Source organism: Microcaecilia unicolor, chromosome 1, assembly GCF_901765095.1.
Source record: "Microcaecilia unicolor chromosome 1, aMicUni1.1, whole genome shotgun sequence".
Lineage (NCBI taxonomy): Eukaryota > Metazoa > Chordata > Amphibia > Gymnophiona > Siphonopidae > Microcaecilia > Microcaecilia unicolor.
Genome location: NC_044031.1, coordinates 645,006,680 through 645,030,144, shown reverse-complemented (window position 1 = coordinate 645,030,144; position 23,465 = coordinate 645,006,680). Strand labels below are relative to the sequence as shown.

General features: G+C 45.6%; 1 protein-coding gene across 2 annotated transcripts in view; it reads left to right on the top strand.

Annotated features, from left to right (window-relative positions):
- STX3 (syntaxin 3) overlaps positions 1-23,465 on the top strand; it is a 122,055-nt gene that overhangs the window by 58,299 nt on the left and 40,291 nt on the right. For both annotated transcript variants that reach the window (XM_030222160.1, XM_030222153.1), the window contains exons 3-7: positions 8,728-8,827; positions 14,415-14,489; positions 15,664-15,728; positions 16,856-16,964; positions 18,527-18,600. In XM_030222160.1, the coding sequence (XP_030078020.1) occupies positions 8,728-8,827; positions 14,415-14,489; positions 15,664-15,728; positions 16,856-16,964; positions 18,527-18,600 (423 nt within the window). The remainder of the gene's footprint in view (positions 1-8,727; positions 8,828-14,414; positions 14,490-15,663; positions 15,729-16,855; positions 16,965-18,526; positions 18,601-23,465) is intronic.

Here is a 23,465-nt window from a genome sequence, read left to right as displayed (position 1 = left end):
TCACAGTAGCTGAGCTGATTGGAATACGTCTGGCTGAAGAATCAGCCTGTGTCTGTTGAATGAAGTGAATTTGAAGCAAAGGTCTGAATATGTAGAACTTGGAGCTTCCAAAAGAACTCTAGGATAAAGTTACAGATTGGGGAGAAAGCTATTAAAAAAAGAAGTCAGTGTGTGTTTGAATATCCTTTGACATTGTCAAGCCCATCATTATAAAGTGGAAACCAAAGCAGTGTGGTGCTTTCCTTCCAAAGTCAGTGGCTGTAGATTAAAGAAATGACTGAAGCTATGAAGCCTAAGATTATGTTTAAAGAACTACGGAGGTGTCTGAATGAAATGGGGAGAATGTTGACCCTCCCTGTTTCAAGATTACTTCACAAAACATGGCCTGTGCAGGGTGGTAAGAAGTGGTAGAAGGTTTTGTGACCTGATGAGATCAAAGTAGAAATTTTGGGTCTATATGCTAAGTGATTAGTGTGGCATAAAACAAACCAAGCACATCACCCTGTTAACACCATCCCTCCAGTAAAGCATGGTGGTAGCAGCATTATATATATTGGGATGCTTTGCTGTAGGAGGGACAGGGAGGTTTTTAAAGATAGAGAAAAAGTACAAGCAGATCCTGGAGGATAACCTGGTCCAGTCCGCCATTGACGTGGGACTGGGGAGATAATCACACTTCTCATGTTGGAGATAGTCTGAGAGATTCTGAACCTTTTTGCAAACTACAAGTTTTGAACCTTCCCTTGTGCATTAGCAAAAGCAAATGAAGCAGATTGATGCCTCTTGATGCACTGAAACTGATGCAAGAATTGCATCCACATTCTTGATCTAAGGCAAAAAAAATACCCTCCCTAATTAAACAAATTAAGAGGATGAAGAGTAGCCACTAAAAAATTGAGGATGGCCAGTAAAAAAAATCTTGGGCTTGATGTTTAAAACTATTTAACCAGGCAGGAGAGGCTCCTGCCCGGTCAAATTTTGCAGACTGGGTGATCCCTACATTTTCAGTGACACATAATCAAATATTTTCTCCAAGCATGAGTATATTCAAATAATTATATTCATTCAAGAAGTGCACACGTGGGAGGAAAAAGCCTCTAGCTCCAATAATAATGCTCTTCTCACAGCAACGGAGCTGAAAGACCTTCCACAGTGCTCAGTCTTTTAATCAAAAAATACAAACACACTTACATAGTAACATAGTAGATGATGGCAGATAAAGACCTGCACGGTCCATCCAGTCTGCCCAACAAGATAAACTCATTACATAAGGTAAGATGTGATGCTTCATATGTATATCTGATCTTGATTTGTCCTTGCCATTTTTAGGGCATAGACCATAGAACTCTGCCCAGCACAGTCCTTGTTCTAAAACTTCAGAAGTTGTCACTGAAGCCCCTGAAAAGCTCCACTCCAGCCCATTCAATTCTATTTAGCCACGATCAGGGCACAGACGGACCGTAGAAGTCTACCCAACACTGGCTTTGCTTCAGTTACATAGTAACATAGTAGATGACGGCAGAAAAAGACCTGCATGGTCCATCTAGTCTGCCCAACAAGATAAACTAATATGTGCTACTTCTTGTGTATACCTTACCTTGATTTGTATCTGCCATTTTCAGGACACAGACCGTAGAAGTCTTGCCCAGAACTAGCCCCACCACCCAAACACCAGCCCCGCCTCCCAATCTCAGCTAAGCTTCTGAGGATCCATTCCTTCTGCACAGGATTCCTTTATGTTTATCCCACACATGCTTGAATTCCGCTACCGTTTTCATCTCCACCCCCTCCCGCAGTAAATGTGCTTTTTCCTCCCACATGTGCACTTTTTAAATGAATATAGGTATAATTATTTGAACATACGCTTGGGGAAAATATTTGATTTTTTGTATGAGCACATTCTATTTCTCCTATACAATCCTGTTTTGATGTGTAGCTAATCAAATAGTGCCATTAAAAATCCAGGGAGACTGTTTGGTCTAAAATAGACTTCCTTAGCTAAATGTTCCACATCTGCTGGTATACAGGAAAATGCTGTTAAAATCCTTTATAGTGGTGTATGACTCCTGAGAGGTTTGTTTGTTTGTTTATTTATGACATTTATATCCCACATTATCCCAAACAAATTTGAGTTCAATGTGGCTTACAATAAACAGTATAGGATACATAACAAAGAATAATGCATAAGAAAGTAATTTGTTGTAAGAATCCAATTTTACAATACAGCATCATAAATATACTAGGATAAAAAATTGTTGGAGGAATTGTGGGTCTAGGGAACTATGGGTCATATTTGGCGGGGGTGCATTAAAGCTTGGACCTATTGAAGAGTCTTGCAGTATAAATTGTATACTTGGACGAGTTGGTGGATTCCCTGGGTTCTTGGTGTTTTTCTATTTGGGAAGCTTGTAAATGATTTGACGCTTGCCCAGAACTCTCTTCTTTGGCATTTCTTTGCTGCAGGTAGGGTGGTTGTGGCTAAAGCCTGGAATCTACCAGGGATCCCCTCATCAACAGCAGTGGCTTAATAAACTATGGTATTTGGATGATATGGAATGTTTTTGTTAGCAAAGCGGCAGAAAACTTCACGTAAATGGGAAAAAGTGGGGATCTTTGATAAAGTTGTGTGAGTGAAAGAGGTCTTTTCGTTTTTCTCCTTCTTGGAATGTGGGGGTGGAGTGTTTACCTGGGTTTTATTTTGGGTTGGGGGGAAGGGGGTTTGAGTTTGGTCTCAAAAGAGGGGGAGAAACAAAAGAAATTCTCTGTACATTGCAGGGGCATAGCCAGACCTCGTGGTGGGAGGGGGCCAGAGCCCGAGGTGGGGGGGGCACATTTTGGTCTGCCGCCTCGCCTTCCCCGCCACCCTGCTGCTCCCCACCCACTGCTTCAGCAAATACCTTGGCTGGCAGGGGTCCCCAACCAGGGCCGTGCCTAAGGTCTCTGGTGCCCCCCTGCAGACTATCGGTTGGCACCCCCCCCCCCCATCCAGCAGAGCAGGAACAGAAGGGAGCAGGCAAGTAAGCCGGACCTCAGGAAAAAATAGCACTGTATGTATCCCTCATTGATAAGTCTCTGACTCTAAAGTTTAGCAATTTCATTAAAGCAAAATGTATTTTCACATATCACATCCTATCCAAGGAGAATGTTTTATATATGTCACCCGTCTGTGGTAAAACTTCACACAGTATCAAAATACCTCTAATACGTAGTCGTGCCAGCTGAGGAAACTAACTGTGCTCAGCTCACAAGAGACAGAGTGAACATAAAATAAAACTTCATCCTTAAAAGATAATATCGGATGAATGCATGAAGGTGAATATGAATTCCTGTGAATGGAATCAGTTTGATTTACAATAAATCCAGATACTACTCCCTCATATACAGTGGGGGAAATAAGTATTTGATCCCTTGCTGATTTTGTAAGTTTGCCCACTGACAAAGACATGAGCAGCCCATAATTGAAGGGTAGGTTATTGGTAACAGTGAGAGATAGCACATCACAAATTAAATCCGGAAAATCACATTGTGGAAAGTATATGAATTTATTTGCATTCTGCAGAGGGAAATAAGTATTTAATCCCTCTGGCAAACAAGACCTAATACTTGGTGGCAAAACCCTTGTTGGCAAGCACAGCGGTCAGACGTCTTCTGTAGTTGATGATGAGGTTTGCACACATGTCAGGAGGAATTTTGGTCCACTCCTCTTTGCAGATCATCTCTAAATCATTAAGAGTTCTGGGCTGTCGCTTGGCAACTCGCAGCTTCAGCTCCCTCCATAAGTTTTCAATGGGATTAAGGTCTGGTGACTGGCTAGGCCACTCCATGACCCTAATGTGCTTCTTCCTGAGCCACTCCTTTGTTGCCTTGGCTGTATGTTTTGGGTCATTGTCGTGCTGGAAGACCCAGCCACGACCCATTTTTAAGGCCCTGGCGGAGGGAAGGAGGTTGTCACTCAGAATTGTATGGTACATGGCCCCATCCATTCTCCCATTGATGCGGTGAAGTAGTCCTGTGCCCTTAGCAGAGAAACACCCCCAAAACATAACATTTCCACCTCCATGCTTGACAGTGGGGACGGTGTTCTTTGGGTCATAGGCAGCATTTCTCTTCCTCCAAACACGGCGAGTTGAGTTCATGCCAAAGAGCTCAATTTTTGTCTCATCTGACCACAGCACCTTCTCCCAATCACTCTCGGCATCATCCAGGTGTTCACTGGCAAACTTCAGACGGGCCGTCACATGTGCCTTCCGGAGCAGGGGGACCTTGCGGGCACTGCAGGATTGCAATCCGTTATGTCGTAATGTGTTACCAATGGTTTTCGTGGTGACAGTGGTCCCAGCTGCCTTGAGATCATTGACAAGTTCCCCCCTTGTAGTTGTAGGCTGATTTCTAACCTTCCTCATGATCAAGGATACCCCACGAGGTGAGATTTTGCGTGGAGCCCCAGATCTTTGTCGATTGACAGTCATTTTGTACTTCTTCCATTTTCTTACTATGGCACCAACAGTTGTCTCCTTCTCGCCCAGCGTCTTACTGATGGTTTTGTAGCCCATTCCAGCCTTGTGCAGGTGTATGATCTTGTCCCTGACATCCTTAGACAGCTCCTTGCTCTTGGCCATTTTGTAGAGGTTAGAGTCTGACTGATTCACTGAGTCTGTGGACAGGTGTCTTTCATACAGGTGACCATTGCCGACAGCTGTCTGTCATGCAGGTAACGAGTTGATTTGGAGCATCTACCTGGTCTGTAGGGGCCAGATCTCTTACTGGTTGGTGGGGGATCAAATACTTATTTCCCTCTGCAGAATGCAAATAAATTCATATACTTTCCACAATGTGATTTTCCGGATTTAATTTGTGATGTGCTATCTCTCACTGTTACCAATAACCTACCCTTCAATTATGGGCTGCTCATGTCTTTGTCAGTGGGCAAACTTACAAAATCAGCAAGGGATCAAATACTTATTTCCCCCACTGTATATAACAAAAAATTATTTAAGTGGAATGGAATTATTTGACTGTACTGGTAAACAGAAAGAAATACTCTATTGCATTCTAATCTCCTTTGCACCAAAGGATATAATTCAGATCAAACATTTATCTCTGATCAACTATCTCAGATCAAATATTTATTTCAGATCAAATATTAAGGTTTCCTTGCTTACAGTCACTTAAATCTACCTAGCCTTTATATAGCTTATAGGATTTAAACACTCTTAAACTGAAATTCACCCTTTTCTATTCTTCATAAACTTCAAGTAATCCTGAAATATTCAGATCCTTTTCTCACTAGAGAAACTCAATCGCCACCAATCTCTTTTCACTTATATTTTCTCATTTACCACAATCAGGCACTCTTTTATAACTTCAGTCAACAAACACAGGAAGTCACAGCTGGATGTCTCTCTTGGCAAAGGACAGCTCTCACTCTGTTCACTTCCCGGGCAGATTTCTTAACAGAAGCTGATCATCCAATCAGAGAGCTCTATTTGAATGCAGATTAACATACAGACACTCATGGGAATGTTTAGTGAAAAACACCGGACTAATTTGCATATGATTTAAACAAATCTGAGCATATGACAACCAAGTACAGACTCCCAGCACCTGAATTCTGCAATTAGATTTAAGGCAAATACTTTTAAAACTTATTTTTAGCACTTTTAAAATTTCAGGTTCTCTTTAATTTGAATGCTGTGTTAAGCTCTGAAACTCACCTTGACTGAGGAGCTAGCCCCAAACTGAAGCATAAATAGCAATCTGGTTGTATTCTCATGTAACTTGAAGAGCGTGCCTGCCTCAATTAATACTGCTCCTTTGCATGAAAAGGGGAGGGCAGCAGAAATAGGAGAATCACAAGTTCAGGTGAAAGATTTTGCAAGTGAGCAGACGGAGGGAGGGACGGCAAGCGGCGCTTACTGCATCAGCACGGCCCTGTCCCCAACCCCACCAGCTGAAGCATTGTCCAGCGCTGTCTCCTGCACCTCGCTTACTGCATCAGCACGGCCCTGTCCCCAACCCCCACCAGCTGAAGCATTGTCCAGCGCTGTCTCCTGCACCTCTGCGTTGCCTGCCTTGCTCTGTCTTTGAGCATGCTCAGTTTCACTAAAAGGAGCATGCCGGATGTGAGCGGAAGACTGAGCAGGGTAGGCACTGCGGCGGCGCCGGAGTCCGGCACTAGACAACACTTCAGCTGGCAGGGGTTGGGGACCCCCACCAGCACAACCAGGAGACCAGAGGAAATTGGGGGGGGGGGCAGGCCCCGTGGCCCCACCTAGCTACTCCACTGGTACATTGGAAGTTTTTCTATGTGTCATTTGCTTACTGAGCTGGCTTTTGTTGCTAGTTCCTACAGATTTTTAGCTGTGGTCTGTACTGTTTTGCTTTTGTTCTACACCTTTTTTGGACAGGATTGGCTTCATTTTGTTGATGATTTTGTCATCTCTGTTTGTTGTACCATACTTTCTTAAATTTAGTGTCCAATGTTCCCATCAGTCTGTTCCCATATGGCTTATTATGGGAACATTTAACACTAAAGGGTTTTAAAAAAATCCAGGGAGACCACCACAGCCCTGTATGGCAGCTTAGTGGAGGATTTTTCGTATCTATCCTAACTCGCTGTGTTTTTCGCTTTGACACACATTATTCAGATGCTTGCTTTATGCTCCATGAGAACATTCAGTTCACTGTAAACATTGTGCATACCTATTAGGCAAACACATCCGACTCCCGAGGAAGGCCTGTTGAGCCGAAACATGGCCCGTGTCGAGTCAATGTGTTTCCTTGAAGATACTTATTAAAGAACTTTAGTGTACCATTCACTGTTTGTTGTTTCCACTGTGTTGTGTCTGATACGTACAACATATTATATTACCATAATGGGGACACTTTAAGCAAAATATACACCAAAAATACAAATCATTCTTAAATATTTGTGAAAGGGACTCAGTCAATCCACCCTCCCAGCATAGGAGAAGTAGAACACCACCATCATAGCACCTAATTGGCATGGCTATCAAGTAACCCCCCCCCCCCTACCTAATTAGATTTTGGAGGGGTGGTTAGGGAAAGGTTGGGAGAGCTTGGGTGGGGGCATTCTTGGATTTCAGTGTATTCTGTGGGGTTTTGGGGGTGTTGTATATTTTTGTTTTCTGTTAATAAAAATTTATTGATATAAAAAAGCCCCATAATTAGTCTATATTCAAATTGAGCTAGATGTTAATTATCTGGGGAAGACTTCCAGGATGTATTTTCTTGTTGATACAGAGAACAGGACATGGTTTAGCAGCTCCTGACTCTTGACCCCTTTCTCCCCTGCTTTTTCAGGTTCAAATTGATTTGATGTATTGCAAAATCTAATTGAAACCCAAGTGGTTTACAAAAATGTAAAATAAAGAGCAGACATGACAGAGACACAGGGCAACTACAATTCACAGGACAGGACTACAAAAGGAAACAAAATACAAAGATAAAATGAACTAACACACAAAACTATAAAGAATAAAATAGAAGGGTAGGTACACACTCAACAGTTATCCATATCTGCTCCGGCCTCAAAGGCATGGAAAAGGGGAAAAAAAACCCAGATCATTAGAGAAGGCCTGGCAGAAATAAAAACGCTTTTAGTTGAGATTTACATTTCTTGAAAAAAATGTCTCTTGTCTAATATACTTTGTAGATGGGTAAATTGTGCCGTAAGGTAGAACTATGTGTACAGTCTAATTGTATTTCAAATGTGAGCGGATAAATAATTTGGGGGGAATTCTGTATATGGTGCTGAACAGTTAGGCACTACTTCTGTGCTGAATTTTCAGCGTGGGAAAGTGTTCTGACGGCTGCAAGGCACCGAAACAGGGCAGAAATGGCAGATCCACTTTAAAACACACGATGCCCATTAGTGGCTAAGGGGCCCTTTTAGTAAAGGGTTGTTGCGCAGCAATTCAGAACTACCACCAGCTTAACGTGGCCGCTGGCAGTAGTTACTCCCCCAGCATACACCATTTCCGGTGCACCTGGGAATTTTTGAAAATTTTTACCACTGGGTTAGCGCGGGAGCCATTCCTGCCATCTCATTGGGTGGTGGTAAAACTCTACCCCCCCCCCCCCCCCCCAAAAAAAAAAAAAAACTAAAAAAAAAATGGCTGCACAGCAAGTGTGAATTTACCACATGGCCATTTTTTTTTTGGCCTTTTACCTGCTGCGGTAAAAGGGGCCTCGGCACATGGTAAAACTGGACGCTGAGCTACTGCAGGACCCCTTGTACCGCAGCTTGGTAAAAGAAGCCCTAAGTGTTTCTGCGTGTATTTGCAAAGGGGCAGTGGCTATGGGCGGGTCAGGGGCGTTCCTTAAAATGTGTGCAGTGTTATAGAATTCAGGGGAATCAGTGCCCAACTTTTGCACGTCAGCATTTTCAGCTGGTGTAACTCCTCACGCCCAAAGTTGAGCGTGTATCCTGGCACTAAGGGCCCTTCTATAAAGGGCGCCAATACCAGCACGCCTGCTATAGAATAGCATTCTATGCCGATTTTTTTTTTCCGGCACCGAATTCTGAGCACCGTCTCTAGAATTTTCCCCTGAATGTTGTAACGAACATAACGTTCTTTCCGGGGAGGATGGGAACAAGAGCACGGAAAAGAAACAAAGAGTTGCCTTTATGACAAGTCTCTTCCACTGTCTCCTTTTCCTCATCCTTCTTCCGAATTTTTTCACATTTCACCTTTATTTCTTTAGATTGAAGAAATACGACAGAATATTGACAAAATCTCAGACAATGTGGAAGGAGCAAAGAAGCTTTACAGTGTCATCCTGTCTGCACCCATCCCGGAGCAAAGTGAGTACAGGAAGCTGGTCATCTTCTTTCTCTCCTTCCAACCCCTGCCCCCTCCCCTTTGTCCTCCTCAGGTAGTGTCTCTAGATGGGTTGGTTTTGCTCATGCACCTTAGTAAACATACCCCTAAATATGTACGGAAAGGATAATTTTATGACATTGGACACAGCTGTTTTATAAAACATTGGACATTGCACCTGTTTTATAAAAGTAACTTATGTGCCTATCTGCTTTTATTAAATAGCCATTTGCCCCATGTCTACCCCCCCTCCCCCCCAAGAGTTGAATCTCACTGCTTCTACCAGTGGAGAGGAAGTGCTGCCGCTCTTAAACAGTGTTTGCTGTTTTGGATTCAGTACAGCTTTTAGGGGAAAGTTTGGCTCGGCCCCCTTCTAGCCCTAACCCCTGATGCAGCCTTAAGACGAAACGTGGTCACATTGGGTGCTTGGCTTAATAAATTGCACACTCTGCTTCGTGTTGTGCTACTTTTCTTTTTGCAGTTCATTGCCTCTTGTTTGGGATATAAATGGCCTAATATAAGAAACACTACTCACCTTAGTAGTTCAGTATGGCTTAAAACATTACCCAGGAATTACTGAAACAATGACACAACTAATTGTTAAAAGTTGTCTATAAGAAAATTCTAAAATAGTTATCATAAAACAAACCTCTGAAATAAGTAACCCCCTGTCTACTAAGCTGTGCGGCAATGCCGACACAGCCCATTCAGTGCAAATGGGTTGTGTCAGTGTTAGCCTGTGGCTTAGTAAACCGGGGGGGGGGGGGGGTATGTCTTTAACAACTTACGAAATCAGATATAATTAGTATGACATCTTTTAAGGTGGGGAAGTTCATTCTACCACCTAACAGCTTGATAGGAGAACATTTCTGAAAAAAATTGTTTTATAAATAATTTTCCTTGGATATGGATAATGTAAAACAAGGAAATCTCTAGAAGCTGGATCAGAATTTCTGGTGGATAGATTAATTAGCTGCAGCATATAGCTAGGGGCCGATCCTTGTATAATATGAAAAATTAGAGAGCATAACTTAAAAATTAAGTAATGTTCCACAGGCAACCAATGTAGTTTCCAAAATAAAGGTGTAACTTAGTATATAATTTGCACCGTTGTATTTAATATTGTCTGAAATTTCTTCAGAATAGCCTCCTTACATCTATATATTATATCATCATTTTTAATAAAAGGCCACAGTGCTTCTCATTTCTCTACATTTCACATATAACTAACCATCAATTCGAATACATAAAATATAGTTAACACCAAACATTTTCTTTTTTTTTTTTGTGGAACAGAACCAACCCAAACTCTACTCTCCTCCTTAGCTCCCCTTCCCCTCTCCCCCACCTTTGAACTTATCTGTTTGTTAAATTACTCGTTCAGTCTCATAATTATTCCTCAAGTGTGACCACTCTATTCAGAAACTGTCCCCCCTCCCCCCTCATATTTTATAATATTTGGATATATTTTTCAACTCTACCCCAGCTCATCAACCCTCTATCCCTGGGAATGCCATTTTTATGTTTCTTTAGGCATTCTGCCCGATTACTGCCAGGTTAGCAAGAGAGCCCTTACTGGCAATGGAAATGACCACATAGCAAACGTTACTCTTACCGCAACGCCATTTCCATTTAAAAAGAGCAAAAAAAAAAAAAAAAAGAAGTACTAGGAGCCTTCACAAGCAGAACAAAACGTTTTATTTGCACACCATCCTGCTTATTTTTGAAAGGAGAAAAACGCCCATGTTCGGGAGATGGGCGTCCGTTTCCCATGGGCGGCCAAATCGGTATAATCGAAAGCCGATTTTGGGCGTTTCCAACTGCACTCCGTCGTGGAAACGAATAAAGTTGATGGGGGTGTGTCGGAGGCATGGTGGAGGCAGGACTGGGGCATGGTTATCAGCTGAGGAGAGATGGGCGTCTTTAGCTGATGATCGAAAAAAAAGGCGTTTTGACCGCGATTTTGGGTCACTTTTTTTGGACCCTTTTTTCTCATGAACAAGTCCCGAAAAAGTGCCCCAACTGCCCAGATGACCACTGGAGGGAATCGGGGATGACCTCCCCGGACTCCCCCAGTGGTCACTAACCCCCTCCCACCAAAAAAAACCCCCACTTTAAAAACTTTTTTTCCAGCCTGTATGCCAGCCTCAAATGCTGTACCCACCTCCATGACAGCAGAATGTGTTTGATCCTGTCACAGCCTTTCCCTGGGTCTGATGTGGCTCTCGGGTGCAGTACAGGGTCACATCAGCATTGCATTGTGGTGGGTGTAGGGCAGTGGTGTGCTGGAGCCGGCTCACTCCGGTTCGCAAGATCCGGTTGTTAAATTTTGGCCGGACTTGCAAGCCGGTTGTTGGAAAGGGCGAGCCGGCTCTCCCTCCCTCCGCCCTCCGGATCCAGTCCCTCACAGATCCTACCTTGACTATCGAATTCTTCGGGGCAGGCAGTGTTGCCTGCCCGCTGCTATCGCTGACTTTCCTCCGCCGCCTGTTTGCGCTTTAAAAATGGCAGCCGAGACTTCCAGAGGCGGCCTCGCGAGACTTCTGTAAGTCTTGGCGGCCATTTTGAAGTGCGATCGGGCAGCGGAGGAAAGTCAGTGATCGCAGCGGGCAGGCAACACTGCCTGCCCCGAAGAATTTGATGGCCAAGGTAGGGTCGGTGAGGGACCGGATCGGGAGGGAGGGAGGGAGGAAGCAGGAGAATTTGCGGAACAAGTCAGGAGGGGGTGGCAGGGGAAAGAAGGGAGCTGCTGGACATGGGTGGATGGAGGGCAGGGGAGAGAAGGGAGCTGCTGGACATGGGTGGATGGAGGGCAGGGGAGTGAAGGGTCGCTGGCCATGGGTGCATGCAGGGCAGGGGAGAGGAGGGTCACTTCTGGACATGGGTGGATGGAGGGCAGGAGAGAGAAGGGTCGCTGGCCATGGGTGGATGGAGGGCAGGGGAGAGAAGGGAGCTGCTGGACATGGGTGGATGGAGGGCAGTGGAGAGAAGGGTCACTGGCCATGGGTGCATGCAGGGCAGGGGAGAGGAGGGTCACTGCTGGACATGGGTGGATGGAGGGCAGGGGAGAGAAGGGTCGCTGGCCATGGGTGGATGGAGGGCAGGGGAGAGAAGGGTCGCTGGCCATGGGTGCATGCAGGGCAGGGGAGAGGAGGGTCACTGCTGGACATGGGTGGATGGAGGGCAGGGGAGAGAAGGGTGGATGGAGGGCAGGGGAGAGAAGGGTCGCTGGCCATGGGTGCATGCAGGGCAGGGGAGAGGGGGTTCACTGCTGGACATGGGTGGATGGAGGGCAGGGGAGAGAAGGGTTGCTGGCCATGGTTGCATGCAGGGCAGGGGAGAGGAGGGTCACTGCTGGACATGGGTGGATGGAGGGCAGGGGAGAGAAGGGTCGCTGGCCATGGGTGGATGGAGGGCAGGGGAGAGAAGGGTCGTTGGGTATGGGTGCATGCTGGGCAGGGGAGAGGAGGGTCACTGCTGGCCATGGGTGGATGGAGGGCAGGGGGAGAGGAGGGGAGAGAGGCTGGACATGGATGGAGGGGAGGGAAGAGTGAGGAAGGAGATAAGATAAGGGAAAAGGAAGAGAGGAGAAAAACTGCACATGGATGAAGAAAATAGGCAGAAGCTGAGGACCAGAAATGAAGAAGAAAGGAGGAAAGGAAAGAAATAAATGGAAAGGAAGCCCTGGAAACGGAGTTAAGAGGACAGATAGCAGCAGAATCAGATACTGGGCCAGCATGATCAGAAAAACAGTCACCAGACAACAAAGGTAGAAAAAAAAATCATTTTATTTTCATTATAGTGTTTGGAATATGTTCCCTTTGAGAATCAGGTGCTCAACATTAAAAGTTTATATTTATTTACTTATTTATGGCATTTTATCCCACATTAAACATGAATTAGATTGGAACCTGGGATCATTTAATTTTTTTTTTTTGCTGGAGAGAGTAATGCATTGCCCCCCCCCCCCCCCCCCGCCCACTGGCTATAGCCAGCTCTGCAATTTTGGGGGGTGCAGAGGTGGATGGGGGGGAGCAGAGGTGGACGGGGGGGGGGGGGGGCACAGTGGTGGACGGGGGGGGGGGGGGGGGGGGGGGGGCGCTGAGGTGGACCGGGGAGAGAGCCTGTTGTTAAAAATTTACCAGCACACCACTGGTGTAGGGTATTGGGCTCCGTGATTTCATTAGCTTGTGTTACAGTCTCACGATGTTGGTAGTTGGAAGGCTCTTCTCCCATGGTGCTTTTCCCCCTGCTTACTGGGTCAGAGTGTGCCCTGTTGTGTTTCCTGTTGTAGTCCATGCGGTAGTGGCCATTTTTGTAAGCCAGTTTTAGTTCCCTTTCCTGTGTTAGCCACATTAGAAAACTTGGTTCTTACCTTGAATGTGGCTGAAAGAGGGCATTGTACAGCATTCTGCCAGCTCTGACCTACTGCTAATCTAAGTACCAGGGAGAGTCATTGCCAGTGGGGCACAACCTCTGATCTGCAGTTAACTGTGAGTAAAAGCGGTTATTCCAATAAAGGACGTTTTCGGAGAGATTAGTCTTCAGGTGTCAACTGGTGTGCCAATGTTATACAGCAGTAACAAGTCCTAGAGGCCTGCGGGTATGCAGGTCCCTGAAGCACTTTTAGTGGGTACCGCAGTGCACTTCAGCCAGGTGGCCCCAGGCCCATCCCCCCCCACCTGTAACACTTGTGCTGGTAAATGGGAGGCCTCCAAAACCCACTGTACCGACATGAGCTATGGTAGTGTTGTACATTTGATGGTAGTGGGTTTTGGGGGAGGGGGGTTGGGTGCTCAGCACCCGTGGTAAGGGAGCTATGCATGTGGAAGCGTTGTCTGAAGTCCACCGCACTGACCTCTAGGGTGCCCAGTTGGTGTCCTGGCATGTCAGGGGAGCGAGTGTACTACGAATCGTGGCCCCTCCCACGATCAAATGGCTCGGATTAGGACGTTTTTGAGCTGGGCGTTTTTAGTTTCCATTATCGCTAAAAAAAACAAACGCTCAGCTGAAAAACATCCATTTTTTTCAAAAATACGGTCTGTCCCGCCTCTTCACGTACCCGTTTTCGGACATAGACGCCCATGGAGATAGGCGTTTGCGTTCGATTATGCCCCTCCATGTGTCCTGTATATAAAACTTGTACCATTGACCCGACATGGGCTGTGTTTCGGCGCAAAGCACCTGCATCAGGAATTTATATTAAACAGAAATATAATTAGAAATCATATATTATCAATCAATTACAATAAAGAGACAAACATTACAAAGAAATGCACATATATATTGTGTGATCATGCATATTAAACAATCTGAGGTGTCCATGAACCATCATATTGCCAGTGGAACATCAGAAACATAAAAAGCTAAGGTATTTTAATTTTTTTAAAAATTTGGTAGGGAGGAGAGGAACTGTGTGCCCATTCACCGACCCACCCGAACGTTGCTTTCTGGTGACACTCCTGGCTGATTGGCTGTCTCACAGCCTCTGATTTGGGTGTTACACTGCCTCTATTTTGCTTTCTGCTCCTTCACTGTAAATGATTGACTGATCATGTTCTCTTTTCTCAGAGACAAAGGATGACCTGGAGCAGCTGACGGCTGACATCAAGAAAACAGCGAACAATGTCCGAAACAGACTAAAGAGTAAGTGAAAACGAATGCACCCTTCCTCTGAGCTCATCCTCCATTTCCCTAACATCACATCTCCTTTTTTCTTCTGTTTGCAACATGTTTGACCCCCCCTGTCATTATCACTTAGCATTTCTGTAGTGTTGATACACATACACAGCACTGTACAGATAAGTGCCAAATACAGTATCTTCTATATAGCGCTTACAATTTAGATCAGATATGCAGAAAAGACAGATGTCTAGTAAAATATAAAATATTTTTGAACCAGCTAAAATCATGAAAATTCAAAGTTTTAAAATTGTGGGATTGTAAGTGGGACTTCCATTCCTTTGACCTTCCCTTCTTTTTGTCTGGACACTCCTCCTTTCCCTGGGAAGCATCTGAGGTGTATCAAAGGCAAGGCTGTTGGGTTGCCACACCAGGTTAAGCCGTGTTTTCTGTTTCCGTTTATAGCACCTCCGCTAACTGCCCTGGTGCTCTCCCTCTTTCTTGTGTCTATTGGCCGGTGGAATGGGTTCTGCCGGTGGAACCAACCCCACATCTTTCTTGCTATAATCCTGGTGGCAGTATTTTAAAATTCATGGGCTGACTTCCATAGCTGAGCTGGTCTCATGATCCACCAGAGAAGTGAAACTGGCCTCGGTTACATTTTTGCAGTGTGCTGCATACCAGCCAGGGTGTGCAGGAAGAGATCTCACACTGGGCAATATGATTACAAGGTAAGGGGGAGCAAATTTAAACAGTACGGTTCAGCACATTCAGAAAAGACAGTGACCATACGCCAGGCCCCCTCCCTGCCCATCTTCAAATCTCTGCTTAAAGCCCACCAAGGTCGCCTTTGGCACCTAACCTCTACACCTCTACTCAAGAAATCTAGACTGCCCCAACTTGACATTTCGTTCTTTAGATTGTAAGCTCCTTTGAGCAGGGACCGTCCTTTTTGTTTATCTTGTACAGCGCTGCGTAACCCTAGTAGCGCTCTAGAAATGTTAAGTAGTAGTAGTAGTGACCAATTTTCACCAATTTCTTTCTGCAGTGCTGTCTGCAAGCATTCATACAAAGGAAACTACAGAACCAGAACAAAAGGGGAAACTAGAGGTTGGGGATGTACGGAATATGAGGAAATTGTGTGAAATCCCAGCTCTGGAGAGCTTACTGTGATATGTTTTCTTTCTGTTGTTGGCAGGTATGGAGCAGAATATAGAACGTGATGATGTCATATCAGCAGATCTGCGAATACGAAAATCACAAGTCAGTTCAAATTACCTCATTCAAGACACCTATTCCTTTCTTACTGTACTTTCCTTAAACCATTACGCAGCAGAAGAGCTGCAGGGGGCGGCAGTAAAAAAAATGCTTGTAGACTTCCTCTGCTATAATCTAAGTGCAAACTTTCACAAGCTAGGTGCTAAAGTTTACATCATTTCTAGGACGGGTGTAAGTGCTCACACATGAAATATAAGCGTGTCTTTGATATTGTTACTGTAATATTCTGTAGAGGAAGTAGGCTCCGAATAGACATCGTTCTATAAAATTACCCTCACTCTGATCTGCGCTTAGGTTCTTACAACACCTGTCCCATTGCTTCTTACACCTCTAACAACACCAGCCCCATCCCTCCTTACACCTCTAATAACACCTGCTCTATTTCACCTTCCAGCTTAAATCATTCCTGCCTATCGTACCTTACAGCTCTAGTAACGCACGTTCTATGTGCCTTCCAGATTTGGGGAACCTTCTCCAAGTTCAATAACGCCTTCCCCATCACATCTTCCGTTCTCTGACACTCGCTTCAAATCATCACACCTTTGTGCTCTAAAGATACCTTTCCGAGATTTAATAACACTCACCCCATCACACCTTCTCTCTCTCAACATCTGCCCTGTTTCGCCTACAAGACTTTAATAACAGCTGGCCTGGTGAGCTTTGTGCAAGATGCACATTTGGCCGGATATTCAGCCGGTGGGCGGCAACGCTTTTGCAGTCCTGAATATCCAGTATTTTTTGTCCACTAAAACTTACCTGGTTCAGCTATAACAGTTAAAGGTAGGACGGCTATTTATGTGGTCCAATTTAACCTTTAATTTTATCTGGTCTGGCTCTGAATATCCGCACTTAACCAGATATGTTGTACGATAAAGTGGGTTTAGCAGTAGGTACTAACTGGTTATCTCCTGCTGAATATTTGCAGATAGCTGACAAAACTATTTAACCAGTCAGTGGCTGTTTCTGACCCGTTAAATAGTGCTGAATATTGGCCGGATTGTTTCTACAACGCTTTGTGCTAGGAAAGCAGAGGTGTTGGGATGTGCAGGAAGTGTTGGGATATTTGTCTTCCTCCATGCACTTGTAACTGGTATCTCTTGTTCCTACCTCAGCACTCTGTACTGTCCAGGAAGTTTGTTGATGTCATGACCAAATATAATGAGGCACAGGTGGACTTCAGGGAGCGCAGCAAGGGACGGATACAGCGGCAGCTGGAAATCAGTATGTGAGATTGCACGCGCAGACCAGCACCTTTGCACACACCAACAGATCTGCCAAGTAAAGGACACACAACACTTTATCAACAAATAACCAGATTGAATCTGAACATTCGCACAAATACATGCAGTAAAACACACTTGTGCATGTCTACCAGCACATCCACAGATGAATTAGTTTCAGCTGCTTTTCTTTGCTTTTTGATATTTTCCATTTTCACACTTGATGCTGTTTGGGTGAGTGTACCTTCTGAATTTTCCTCAGTCCTCAATGGAAGTTAATCAATCTTAGTGCAGCTCAAACACCTTTCTTCTAGCTCTGCTTGTTTTTTATTCCTGGCCTCAACCTCTTTTGTTTTTTACTTTTCTGCTCATTTCTTACCTTTCACAGGTTACTGTAACCCACAGTAAACCCAAACTGCAGGGTTCATTTCATTTTCCCAGCTGCTGTAATACCTGACTTGGCTTCATATCCAGCTGTATCCTTAATCCTTCATTTTCTATTCGTGTTTTCCCCTCTGTACATGGAAAACTTTTGAATGAATCTTCTGCCCTACGGCCTTCCTTTTTATGTGGTGTCTTCTAATGAAAATGTACTTTAAACATTTTGTTGAGTTGCAACAGTGGCATAGCCACGGATGGGCTCAAGAAGGCCTGGGCTCACGCCCACCCCAAATTATCACACCCTTACTATGACTGGCAAACCCCACTAGTTGGAGAGGTCCTTCCCTGGTGGCCAGCACATTCCCATTAGCATGGCAGTCAGCAGCAGTGTCTATGGGCCATCATCATGCTGGCCCCCTGCACATGCTGTTTTTGTGGGTATACAAAAAGTGTGCATGGCAGAGACCTGTGGATGGCCACCAACTGCAGAGCGAAGGGGAATGTTCTGGCCACTGAAGGAAGACCCCTTCAGCTAGCTGGGCTTGGGTTCACCGGGGGGGAGGGAACAGAGAGCTGGGATGGAGGGAAAATATTGCACTCACCCACTTTGTGCTCAGATCCAGGGCAGCCTGACCATTAGGCCACCTGAGGCGGAACTCTTTCAGGAGTGGCATCTCCCCCCTTTCTTCCTCCACCCCGTTCCCCGATTGTATCTTCTTGTTACATTTTTTGAAAGCCAGCAGTGGCAGTCATTCCCATACACTGCCCTTTTGCTGGCTCCTGCCTCTTTCCTTTAATGCAGCTTCCTCTCTGATGTAACTTCCTGTCTCCTCAGAGACAGCCGCAGTAGAAAAGAGGCTGGTGCCAGCGGCAGGGCAGCATATGGGAATCACTACCGCCACTGGCTTTTAAAATACATAACAAGAAGGTAAAATCAGGGAACGGAGTGGAGGAAGGGGAGATGCCAGGACTTGGCCCAGGGGTGGCATCTCAGTTCTGCCTCAGGCGGCATCTTGCCTTGGACCGACCCTGCTCAGGTCCACCCAAAACTACATGTCTAGCTACATCACTGAGTTGGAAATACAACTGAATGCATGCAACACTCACATTTCTGATGGCACTTTGCTGAACAGAGAATGTATTCTAAACCTGCCCCCCCTTTTTTTCTGTATGTGATAAAAGCCGGCAAGAGTACGACGGATGAGGAGCTGGAAGAAATGCTAGAGAGTGGGAATCCAGCCATCTTCACATCGGGGGTAAGATGTGTCGGGTTGTGTGTGTGTGTGGGGGGGGGGGGGGGGGATGTGTGTGAAACCTTTACAGGAAATGCAGGGCTTTCTTCTGAGGAACTGAACCTTTTCAAAGAGATTTCTGTGAGTTTTTATTCACATAGATCCTCTGCCTGAAAACCGGGCCTACCTTTAGAAGCTCTAGTAGCCTCTTTGGGGCAGGAGCAATCTCCAGTCACTCCTGCCCATGCCAGTTCCAGTCTGAAAATGGCTGCTGCTGGAAGTTGCAGTACCTATTTTGACTGTGGAGCCAGCATAGACAGGAGTGATTCAGGATTGCTCCTGCCAGTGGCGTACCAAGGGGGGGGTGGCGGTCCACCTGGGTGCATGCTGCTGGGGGGGGGGGGGGGGGGTGCCGCACGTGTCGGCTCCGCTCGTTCCGTGCTCCCTCTGCCCCGGAACAGGTTGGGGGGAGGGGTGCTGCGCATGTGTCGGCTCTGCTCGTTCCGTGCTCCCTATGCCCCGGAACAGGTTCCTGTTCTGGGACAGAGGGAGCATGGAACGAGCAAAGCCAAGAGGCGCGCGGCACCCCCCAGCAGGTACAAATGCACTCGGGTGGGGTGTACTTTCGCTGGGGGGCAGGTGTCCTTTCACCGGGGGGGGGGGAGGGGTGTCCTTTCGCCGGGGTTGGGGGTCGTGCTGCACTTGGGGGGGGGGGGGGGCGCATCGGCGATTCGCCCCGGGTGTCAGCTACCCTAGGAACGCCACTGGCTCCTGCCCTGAGGAGGGCAGTAGACCACTAGAGCTTCTAAAGGTAGGCCTGGGGAGGGCATTCGGTTGGTGGGAGGGCATCGGGCAGAGAGTGGTCATGGGGGAGGGGGTTTCAGCCAAAAATGTTTTGGCATTTTTGGCCAAAACCAAAGCATGGCTGAACCCAGATTTAAGACTAGTTTCGGCACAGAAGCCAAAACCAAAATTTGGTCTGACACTACCTCAAGATGTTCTCTCATGTTTTTAAGCCATTGCAAGTCACATCCTGATAATGTGGTCTGCTCTGATTGGTTCTCTGAAGTTATTTAAACCTGAAAACTCCCATTCTGCCTTGCCCTTTGATAGGTCTCTCATGAGTAGGGTTACCATACGTCCGGATTTCCCCAGACATGCCCTTCTTTTCAGGGGTCTGTCGGGGGGTCTGGACTTTTTTCCAGTCAGTTCATTTGTCTGGGTTTCTGGGCTAGCTGGCTGGCGGGTTGATGGATGGACAGGCTGGCCTTTTTTCCCCTCCATCCTCCCGAGTCTACTTTAGCGTACCCTAGTGGTCTAGTTGCCTCTAGGGCAGGAAACAACTCCACTCTTTCCTGCCCGCTGCCGCTGACCTCCCCATTACTGCTGCTTCTTGAAAATGGCTGTCAAGACGTCAAGTGGCAGCCTCATGAGACTTCGAGAAAATCTTGTGGAAGTCTTTTGAGGCCTCTGCTTGAAGTCTCGGCAACCGTTTTCAAGAAGCGGTGGCAGGGGGCAGGAAAGAATGGGGTTCTTTCTTGTCCCAAAGAGATCACCAGGGCTGCAAGGTAGGCCTGGGAGGGGTCAAGCTTCTCAAAGATGGGGGGAGAGAAGGGGGCAAGCTGCACATGGATGAGAGGGAGAGAAGGGAACAATCTGCTTGTGGATGGGAGGGAAGGGAGAGGAAAGGGGGTCATGCTGTACATGAAGGGATGGGAAAAGGGGGAAATGCAACACATAGATAGAAGGGGATGCAGAGGAGAGGGGGACAGGCTGCTCATGGATAAGAGGGAAAGAAAAGGGGAACATCCTGCTCGTGGATATTTGCATTTTTGGAAATGTACTTCTTTTCTAATTTTGTATTAAGGCTATGGAAGAAAAGGCATTTCTGTTACTTTTATCAGTATTTTCACTGCTTATAGAATCTGGTTTTCTTAGGGGATCAAGGTGACTGTGGTGGGGCCGGGGCCGGGGCCAAGGGCTGGCTGGGGTGGGGCAGCATTTTTGTGTCCTCTTTCTTGACTCTGGAAATATGATAACCTTACTCATGAGAGTTCCCGGTTGTTTTATTACTTCTATTCTTCTGTTACCAACTCTTGCCTATAGCCACAGCATCCTGGTGCATCTGATCTTGTCTGATCTCAGAAGCAAAGCACAGTTGTGACTTGGATGGGAGACCACCTGGGTAAACCAGGCACTGTAGGCTTTCCTACTATTTCTGAACCTGTTCCATCAGTAATGACCAGTGTCTGATTCTCAACTGCAGCTTAGCTTGCTGATTCTGTACTGTTCCTGATTCACTAGTATTGTCCTGGCTTATCTGATCACGTTCCTGTACTTCTCTGGCTGCATATTATCTGGCAACTGGTGATAATGTTGGTGCTCTTGCTTTAAAGTCCAAGAGGACAGAACCTGAAAGGAATGGAGGTGGTTATAGGACAAGCGCCCCCTGGTGTTTCTGACTTGAATTGTTCTCCGGTCCTGACTAAGCAATTTTTAAAGTGCAAAAACTGTGGGGGAAAAAGTGCCTGTGGACTTTGCAGCAATTTGGCAGTTTTCCTCCTATGAATGTATAGTCTGTAAACCACCTTAAGAAATGAATAAACATGAGTGCCCAGGCAGTGAAGACATACAGGTGCATATGTTGTTCTCATTAGCAAAGAAAAGTAGACATACACATCTCATTTCAGTTTTTTGCTTAATAAATTTATGGACCGCCTATTCTGTCAGCTCTAAGCTCTGAAGCAGCTGTAATTGTCTGTGTGGATGTGCCAATAAGTATATCTATATATATATAAAACTCACCCTCAACGTTCTATTGTCTGCTGATGTCACTGAAGCCAGTTCGTATGTTCAAAGCTCTGAAGCCACGAAAATCACAGTCTGTGGGCCCCGCCCTCGCGTCAAACGTTATGACGTTGAGGGCGGAGTAGATTCTCACCTCCAACGATCTACTCAGGCCACAAACTCCAGATTTCCACACTGTAGCTCTGCTCCGCCCTCGCGTCAAAACGCGATGACGTCGAGGGCGGGGCACGAAAACCGCCACCCACACAGAGCTACAACGGAAACAGCAGCGGTGCACGCCACAAACCAGGTAAAACCGCGACGAGCCATGCAGCCATGAAACCCTTGCTAGCGCCCGTTTCATTGCGCTCAGAAACGGGCCTTTGTTTACTAGTGTTGCATAAAGGCTAATTTGGTATACAGGGTGAAGGGGGGAAAAAAGTAACCCCCTAGAGTTTTTTTCAGCAACTGCTTGGAATTTCAGCGTGAAATTTTACGTCTTTATTTGTTGTTACCATCTACATTTATATGCTGAGTGGAATGTGATTATCTTTAAACACGGCAGAATTACAGACTTTTTTAGCAGGTTCACCCAGCGATTTTTGCGCATTCGAAAATGTTTGCACTGTAAAACTATTTCATTTAAAATTATTTGAAAAAAAAAGGGGGTACCAGCTTATTGTTAATGATGTCACAGTGATATAGACTTTTGTACAAAGGAACACAGGCCTCCAAATTTGCTGGACCTAAACCCCTTGGACTACCATGTCTGAGGAGCAATGTAGGAGGCCTGTCACAAGCTCCACCCAAAGCCACAAACAATCACCAATCTCAAGGAAGTGCTGCAAATGACCTGGGACAGCCTGACACAGGGGACCGATCGATCGACAAGGCTGCTAAGAACTTCCCAAAGGGACTGAAGGCCTGTGGTTTTTTTTTCTCTTTATTGATGTCAGCAATACCAAACAAAACACAACAATACCAACCTGTCAACATGAGTTACCAACATGGCTCTCACTGACAGCATATTAAAAGCAACATGTTATAACAATGTAGAGGGGAGTTGAGGGGTGGGGGATGGGAGGGAGTAGTCTGGAAGGCCTGTGTTAAAGCTGGGGGTGGACTATTTGAGCATTCACAGCGACTGTGAAATTCTGACACATTGATAATTATATCGTTTGAATGATGTCATTTTACTGTGTTTTAGCTCAAACATTTTTAAGTTTAATTTCTTTTATTGATTTTTGATACAGATACCATCAAGAGCTCACAACATAACAACAAGTAACATTTTACAAAGTAAGGCAATATCGTAGCTCACATGTAAAGCAGCAATCTACATTCAGAATCAAATTAAGTGAAAACAAGAGAGAGGGAAGAAAGAGGAAAAGAAGAGGGAAAGGGGAGGGGGAGCTGGAGAATAAAGCATGCACATGCCAAAAAACACATCAAATTTAGTACTTATCATTGTACCGTATCAAAATAAGCAACAAGTGGTAGCCATTTTTCCCTATATGAAGCAAAACGAGAAGATTTCTTTGCAAGGTGTGATGCGAATTTGTAAATTTGGAGCACTAAGTTCCACCATTCCTGGTAGGTAGCCTGATGTAAAGACTTCCAATGGGAGAAGATTACCTTCAATGCTAAAGAAACCAGGGTGCTAACAAGAGATTATCTTTAAACACGGCAAAATTACAGACTTTTTAAACTTTCTAGATAGGAATGCTAAAATGTCAGTAACATCAACACAGCTTAAGATAACTAAATGTTCTTTAATAGAAATATTGTAGGTATGATGATTAAACGAGAACATAAAATTTCACATTGAAATTCAAAGTGGTTGCTGAGAAAAGTGCAAAAGACTGTAGGGGGGGGGGTTACTATTTTTTTTGCCTCACCCTGTAGATGCCGTGTCTCTGTGTGTCTGCTTTTCACATGCACTACACCCCCATGCAATGTTATGAGTCCACATGAACACATAAAATGTGCTTCTACATGCTCGTGTCCCTTATAAAATTTCCCCGTAGGAGAAATTTTACCTGATGCCATGCAGTGAGAGTCAGTTTTATAGCAGCATCCGGGCACCCAGTTTTCGTTATAGA